Below are 8308 nucleotides of genomic sequence, written 5' to 3'. Positions count from 1 at the left end.
CTTACTTATTTCAGCCTTCAGACCAGGAGGGATGTGCTGATGTGGGGGTAACCTCACAAGTGCATGGCATGAAGCACATAATGCAGTTCAGACGTTCAGGGAGAATTTGTTTATCGTGCTGTCTCACTTATGTTGAACAAAAGCATTTATTCTCTAAGTTAAGTTACAGCCAGGGAATAAGCAAACAAATCTATGAAAACCGTTCACATTGAGAGAGCAGAGTTGGTCCAAGGTCACATCTGTGCAGTATGAGCAGATGCTCAGCTTCTGGAGGAGACAGTCTCCAGCTCTCTGGGGTCTCCTGAAGAGCCCCTGTGTCTACACTCTCTGTCCTCAGGAGTGTCCTGCATGGCCCTCTGCAGAATCAGTTTGAGAGTCCTGCGCTGGAATCTGCAATGCCTAAAGGAGCCAACGAAGAAGTAAATGATGGGGTTGGCACAGCTGTTAACACAGGACAGGACCACTGTCACCAGGTAAGGACAACAAGGGTGGCCATAATAAATATTAATCCATATAATGGGGAACCATTGGGTCCCCAATGGCAGACCAAACAGCAGAAAGACCAGCACTGTCAGCATAATAGTCACATACAGTCTGGACACAGGCCACTGTCGTGAGCCACAGACAATCCTGAGCAGCAGCGCCAGGCTGGACCCACAAAGAACCACAAATGAAACAATCACCCACACAGTGGTGACTGAACTAAATGCCTGACACCGATCATGGTCATAAGCCTTATACAGGTGGCCACATGCATTCCCCTCCAGGAGACTGAACACCAGGGACACTGCCCAGAGCAGGCCACACACTGTAGCTGACGTGTGTCTGGGGCGGTGGCAGCGGTACCAGATGGGCCACAGGACAGACAGGCAGCGCTCAGTGCTGATGGCGCTGAGCAGGCTCAGGCCTGCAAGGTAAGCAAAGTTGGATATATCATGGAAGAACATAGGAATGAAAGTGAAGGTAGTGTGTGAAGACATGACGATTATACTTGAGTACATAATGCGAAAACAGAGGAAGAGGAGGTCGGCGCCGGCCAGGTTGAGGATGTAGACTGTGAAAGGGTTCCTGCCCACGTTGAAGCCCAAGAGCCACAGCACTGTGGCGTTTCCTCCCCACCCCACCAGGGCAAGGAGGAGGTTCAAAGAATTCAGGGCAAAAATCTGAGCGTAACAGGACTGAGTTTCAGTGTTGTCACTTCCATTCCCTGTGGTGATGTCAGTCCTCCAGACTGGGATGTTTGGATCCAAGCTCAGAAACTCTCCAGTGGAGATCCTGAAAAGAGAACCAGACATGAGCACATGCTGTGTATATGATCTGATTCTCTGGTCGTCTCTGCATGTGGGAATAATTGACACTCATTTACAAAGAAGGGGGAAACCGGCTTGTAGAGATCAAGAGATTTATCAAAGCCTAAAAGTTCCAGGCATTTCTAGTAATCAATGTTCGTACTGACTTGGACTATCTGCAATCCATCTCTTCTACAGATACTGGAGTAGTTGATGGCTTCAAACTAGCATCTGAGATTATGTAGGAATGAGATAAAACTCTGAACCCAACTTTCTGTCTGTCTGGAGGCTGAAGTTTCTTCTCATGAACAGAAATATGGAAGCTCCAAGCATGAGCAAAGACCACCTTTGGTCACCAAGAAATGTCTAGGTAACGGAGAAAAATGGACCAGTGGAAATGGCTAAATGGTTGAGCATATTTGATTTATAAGAATGAGAACCTAGGGGGCTGGAAAAGATTGCTTGGTGGTTAAGGCATTTGCCTGCAAAACAAAGGATCCTGGTTTGACTCTCCAGGACCCATGTAAGCCAGATATACAAGGTGGTACATGTATCTGGAGTTGTTTGCAGTGGCTGGAGGCCCTGGAGTGCCTATTCTCTCTCACACACACTCCCTCTCTCAAATAAATAAATAAAATATATTTTATAAAAGAATGAAGACCTGAGTTCAATCCATAGTTGTCCATTCCTGTAATCTCAGTGCTGAGGGGACAAGACAGGGGGATCACAGGGTCTTGCTGGCCAAGAAATGTAACCATCCAACAAGCCACTCTGGGTTCAGTGAGAGACTGTGTCTCTGGGAAGTAAGACATAAAGCAACTGAGGAAGACATGGGTGTCTTTCTCTCATGTCAGCATGCATGCAAACTGTGTATGTGCATCTCCACACTCCTACATACAATACACACACATAAATAATGGAAGTGAAAAGTGTCTTGAAGGGAATGCCACTTCTTGCTGACACAGGTGTGAGAAGATCCACACTTACTGCACTGGAAGAGGTGAATCTTAAGTTCCAGTTTTGGAAACTAGAAATCAGAGAATCCTTAGAGGACATCAGCCCTTTTCCCTACGTCTAGCTCTCTGAAGGGAACACAGCAGATAGACAAGAAGTATGTACTGAGGAAACGCATGAATGAAGCTGAAATTCAGGGAAAGTTGAAAATTCATTGCGAAGAGTGTGCGAGAATTTAAAAATAATTTAGTACAAGCAAACATGTAGAGAGTGAATTTAATGCCATTGCTGGTGTTTCTCCAATGAGAACTTTAGTGAGCCTGAAGCAACTTCTGCTCTTGTAGTGATGGTCACCATCATGTCCGACCCAGGCATGGCCAGCAGATGGCGGCAATGATCACCTACAGAGCTTTATCCCACAGTCCAGGATTGAATTTATAACACTTATCAAGAGTAAAGGGAAAGTTTGAAGAAAGGAGAAGAGAGAAACGTGGCCATGGGTCTAAACTGAAATGAAAGTGCCTATAGAGGAACAAAAAGTGATTTTCTGTGGAATGTGCAAAATAAAACTACTTGTTACATAACACAGGTGATTGAAATTCATTTGCTTCACACTTTAAAACATTATAGTAAGAGAAATGTCTGCAGCAAGATATTTTATTTAACTGTTCATTGATGAAGGCTTTGGGTGAAAATTAAAATAGATAGTCACACGAAATTCTGTAGAAAATGAGAAGCCATGCACAAGGAGTTGAACAGTAGTAGTAGCTGGTTGGATAATTAATTCATACTGCTTTTTTAAATTGCTAGTGTCAGTAATATTATTATTCTCGGAAAGAGAGAAAAATAACATAGAGATAAAGACATTGAAAGATTTGTTTCAGGTCTTACGTCAAATACTGGTATAAACAAAACGGTGAAGAGATGGGAGATTTCAGAAATGCAAATCCCTGGATTTCTCTGAGAATGAAACAAAGCAGTTGGTACAAGGCTTTAGAGTGAAGTGTTGGCATGGAAAGGTATGGGAGTGCAGTAGTTAATAGCAGGCAGAGACCAGGTGAAATTCATGAGTATGAGACTCAGACCTGTAGAGACAGAAAGAACCCAATGTCTGGTGCTTAGTGGCTGTAAGGAAGGGCAGATCACCCACCCAGCAGTGGCTGAAGTGAAAAAGAAGAAGCAAGGTTTCCAGAGCTACATAGACACTGGTTTTGGCAGCCTGAATAGTAAGTAGAAGCTGGACAGTGGATTGTGATAGGGCCTAGCTTGATCCCTGAGCCATGGCAAGGAACAAAATCGGAGGAGTTTACTACACTTTTTATTTTATGTCTCTTTGGTATGTATGTGATATATGTGTGTATACATATGTTTGTACATATGTATGGCCCCATGCACACATATGTACTATGCATGTACTAGCCAGCGAAGGCTGGGTGTCCTCCTCTATTGTTTTGCTTTATCTCCTAAAGACACAATCTCTTACAGAACCTGGAGCTGCTGTGTGTCAGCCTGATTGGATCACCTGTGAGCTCCAGTGATTCTCCTGATGGTTCCCATCAGGGTATTGTGGTCATGCCTGGCTCTTTAGGGGTGTGTGGTGGTTTGTATTGATTGTAATATACTTGACAGGACCCAGAATCACATGTGAGAGATTATTTAGATTAGGTTAATTGAGGTGAGAAGATCACATTAACTGTGGGAAGCCTCACTGCATGACCTCCTAGATTGTGTGAAACGGAGAGAGCTGGCTTGGCATCAGCCTTCATCACCCTGCTTCAAGCTCCCGACACAATGCCTTTGTTCCCATGACAGATTGTAACCCAGAACTGTATGCTGACATGAACTCTTCCTTTCTAAAAGTAAATTTCTCCAGGTACTTTGTGTCAGCAATGACAAGGTAACTAATAGAGCTGATGGTAGGAACCAAACTAAAATTTTCATGAATGTGTAGTGAGAATTCTTACACAGTGAGGCATCTGTCCAAATTAAACACTTATTCTTTTCATCAGATGAGCAAGAAACCTCACGAAGATTTAGCATGAGGCCAAGAAGCTGGTTGTGTCTTGAATACAGATTCAAAGGCACAGGTCTACAGTGTAGGCTGTGTGTCAGAAGTAAATGAATGGTAGCCCTGGCATTTGGGGGTAGTGTCCATCCTCTGGGAAGAGCAATGGGAGCAGCTGTCTGTGCAGACAAGTGGGGGCTGCACAGAGGGCAGCAGGCCTGGGCCATCGCTTGGTGCTTCTGCTTCTTAGCTGTCACCTATCAGGTTCCTGGCTGGGTTGTCTCTCCTACTCTCAGAGCTAAAGGGACGTCTGGAGGAGATGCAGCAACTGCTCTGGGAGGGGCATGGGGCACTTCCTGCTCTCACTCTGATGCTTGGCCTGAATGCAGAGATCACTGACAGATTCCAACCCAGCAGAGGTCACCATGTTAGCCAGGGAAGGCAGGAGGGGTCAGCCTCCATACAGCCCTTTGTGGTGTGATCTGCTGGACCCGACAAAGAAAAGATGATCACCACCCAACCGTACAGTCCAATGAGCTTCAAACACCAAAGTCTGAGAAGGGAAATGGGGCATGCCCCTCCTCCATATCCTCAGCAAGGAATAACTACTGACAAATTTTCTTGCTATTTTATTGTTTGTCTTTTATCTGTTTTGTTTTTTTCTGCCACTATTACTTCTATTACTTGTCATCCTTCATCCCATATGTTCTTCCTCTCCTCTCCTACTTCTTCACTCTACTCCTAGCCCCACCCCAGCCTGTTTCAATTAGCTTCTTGTTAATATTTTTTCTTCCTTAATGTCAATCTTCCCATTTACCCTACACTGTCTAGCTTTGGGCTTTTGCAACCATTTTGTGATTACAGGTGCTTTCCCTGATTATTTTATTCTATATTTACATCTCTGGTTAGTTTTGTGTTAATGCAGTTGCTTTCTCTTTTGAGGGGTAGTGTGGACTGAGACCTCAAGAGAAATCTTCTTACCAAGAAAACCCCTCATATAAACCACCAGAATTATCCAACATGAGAAGGCATAAGCTATGAGCCAAAAATAAGATTGATTGATTTATTTTGTTTTTTCAAGGTAGGTCTCACTCTAGCCAGGCTGACCTGAAATTCACATATAGTCTAAGGCGGCCTTGAACTCATGGTGATTCTCCTATCTCTGCCTCTGCTGGGATGAAAGGCATGAGCCACCATGCTGGGCAGAAATAAGAATTTTTAAGCCGGGTGTGGTGGCACACGCCTTTAATCCCAGCACTCGGGAGGCAGAGGTAGGTGGATTGCTGTGAGTTCGAGGCCACCCTGAGACTCCATAGTGAATTCCAGGTCAGCCTGGGCTAGAATGAGACCCTACCTCGAAAACCAAAAAAAAAAAAAAAAGAATTTTTAAGGGGCAATCAATATGACTCTGCCAAAGTTCACACCCCTTCAACAATGGAATTTAAAGACATCAAAATGATGTTGCACCACTGTGACCACAAACATCAACTTTTTTTTTTTTTTTTTTTTTTTTTTTTTTTGTTTTTCGAGGTAGGGTCTCACTCTGGTCCAGGCTGACCTGGAATTAACTCTGTCATCTCAGGGTGGCCTTGAACTCATGGCAATCCTCCTACCTCTGCCTCCTGAGTGCTGGGATTAAAGGCGTGCGCCACCACGCCCGGCTTAACATCAATTTTTAAAATGTTCACTTACCTAAAAGAAGATAAAATTATACACGATAAATAAGTCAGTCAAGCTTTATATAAGAATGTCAACATAATGATGGGTTGTGAAAGAAATGGGTATATTGGTAGAAGAGACATGGTCTGGGAGCTGAAGGCACTTACTTGCAAAGCTGACTGAAATGGGTTCTATAACAATATAAATCCAGAGGGAAAAAGTGGCGTCAACATCTGGTTTTCATCTGCTGGTGGTTAGAGACCCTGGCACACCAAACCCCATGCAAATATATAAAGAAAAATTCATAAATATTGAAAATGGAGCTGGGTGTTGTGGTGCATGCCTTTAAGCCCAGCACTTGGAGGCAGAGGTAAAGGAATCGCCCAGTTTGTGACCACCTTGAGACTACATAGTGAATTCCAGGTCAGTCTAGGCTGGCACAAGACCCTACCTCAAAAAACAGTAATAAAAATAAAATTGGAAGTCTTAGAATTTAAATTCTCAATGAACCAAATAAAAATCTCAATAGGAAGTATGTCTGATAGACTATGTCAACCAGAAAAATTAAAGCTATTAAAAACAGGACTGAAAAATCATCACATTCATATTACATAAAAAGGGGGCTGGAGCTGGACATGGTGGTGCACGCCTTTAATCCCCACACTTGGGAGGCAGAGGTAGGAGGATGGCTGAGATTCAAGGCCACCCTGAGACTACCTAGTGAATTCCAGGTCAGCCTGGGCTAAAGTGAAACCCTACCTCGAAGAAAAAAAAAAAAAGCGGTGGGGGGAGGGTTCTGGGAAAATAGCTCAGTTGCCACTGTGATTGACTTGCAGGCATGAGAACCTGAGTTCAACTTCCAGAGCCCCAGTGTGATGGTTCAGATTGGTTGTCAACTTAAGAGAACCTTGGATCACCTGTGAGGACTTACACAGTTTATGTTAGGCTATATGTACGTCTATGAGAGACTGTCTTCATTAGATGCCTTGCTTGAACAGTAGGTGAGACCATTCCATGGAGTGTAGTCTGATTATTTACAAGGGGAGAGCTAGCTGTGCAGCAGCATTCATCCATCCCTCTCTGCTCCATGCATCCCTGCAGAATGTGACAAGCTCTGCTTCAAGCTCCTATTGTCATGCCTTCCCTGCCATGATGGATTATAGCCTGTAATTGTAACCAGAAACAAACCACTTGTCCCTTAAACTTTCCTTTGTATATTGTCTTAGAAATGAAAAGGTGACTAAAATATCATGTTAAAAAAAGCCTTGTGTGGTAGCACATGCTTAAAATCTTAGTGCTGGTGTAATACTTACCTTTTCATTGCAAAAATGTGACAAAATAGCAGACCAGAACCGCTTATATGAAGGAAGAGTTTATTTCAGTTTACAGAATTTTTTGAAAGAGAGGGAGAGAGAGAGAAAGATACAGATAAAAGGAGAGAGAATGGGCATGCCAGGGCCTCTAGCCACTACCTACAAACTCCAGACACCTGTGCTACCTTGTGCATCTGGCTTTACATGGGTCCTGGAGAATCAAACCTGGGTCCTTTGGCTTTGGAGGCAAGTTCCTTAACCACTAAGCCACCTCTCCAGCCCCCAGCTTACAGTTTTGAGGGATATTTCACTATGCCAGGGAAAGCATAACATGAGCGAGACAACAAGGGAAAGAAGCATTCCCAAGGAGCTAATAAGTCTATGCTAATAACCCTCAGTGCACCCCCATTGACACACCTCCAGCAAGACTTCACTTCCCAAATTGCCTCCAGCTGGTGACTGTGTTCTCAAAACACATGATGGGCTTTCATCTTTCATGCTTCTGCAGGAACACCCAACTTCTTCACCTTAACATTGTGGACTCAGTAAAACAAATAATATCTTAGGGAATAAGTTCTGGGTAGAACTCTTACCTCTCCTCCATTCGTCCTTGAGGTGGCGAGCTGATCCATGAACAGGGAAGAAACTTTGAGGCAGCCATCAATGTGAAATTCTTCTGTTTTGGAGAGGTTACTGCAGGAACTGGGTGGAAGCTTTGTGCATGAGGAAGGCTTATCAACATGAGATGAGCCCCTGTGGTTTCCTAAACTTGGACCTGCTGACAAATGAGAGTGTAGACTTCAAGTCATACTCCTGACAAGATGATCTCAACACGTGGTCTAGATATTCTCTCTCTCCAATTCTAGAACAAACCATTTTAGCTTCTGTTTCCAATTAGTGATTGTTGTGTTTGAACTACTTGCAGCCATGTGAGCACCAATTTCAATCAATATGAGTCAGTGCTAGGAGCTAGTGTAACTAAAAGTCACATTTTCTTGTTATTCAAATGAGGTATGGATCCTCTGACATGGCCTACGCATTTTCATTATCCTACCAGTAACAAATAATAGCTTATATGTTTTTATCCA

The 8308-nt window shown here is 43.7% G+C and overlaps 1 protein-coding gene across 1 annotated transcript; it reads right to left on the bottom strand.

The window, feature by feature from the left end:
- Nucleotides 1-260: 260 nt before the first annotated feature.
- LOC101606227 (mas-related G-protein coupled receptor member X2-like) lies at nucleotides 261-7824 on the bottom strand. Its single transcript, XM_004650658.2, has 2 exons — nucleotides 7814-7824; nucleotides 261-1275 (listed from the first exon to the last, which is right to left on the bottom strand). Exons 1-2 carry the CDS (start codon nucleotides 7822-7824, stop codon nucleotides 261-263), a joined length of 1026 nt encoding a protein of 341 aa, XP_004650715.2.
- Between the last annotated feature and the right edge of the window lie 484 nt (nucleotides 7825-8308).

The sequence above is a fragment of the Jaculus jaculus genome, chromosome 3, assembly GCF_020740685.1.
Source record: "Jaculus jaculus isolate mJacJac1 chromosome 3, mJacJac1.mat.Y.cur, whole genome shotgun sequence".
Taxonomy (NCBI): Eukaryota; Metazoa; Chordata; class Mammalia; order Rodentia; family Dipodidae; genus Jaculus; species Jaculus jaculus.
This window is presented reverse-complemented; position numbering and strand designations above follow the sequence as displayed.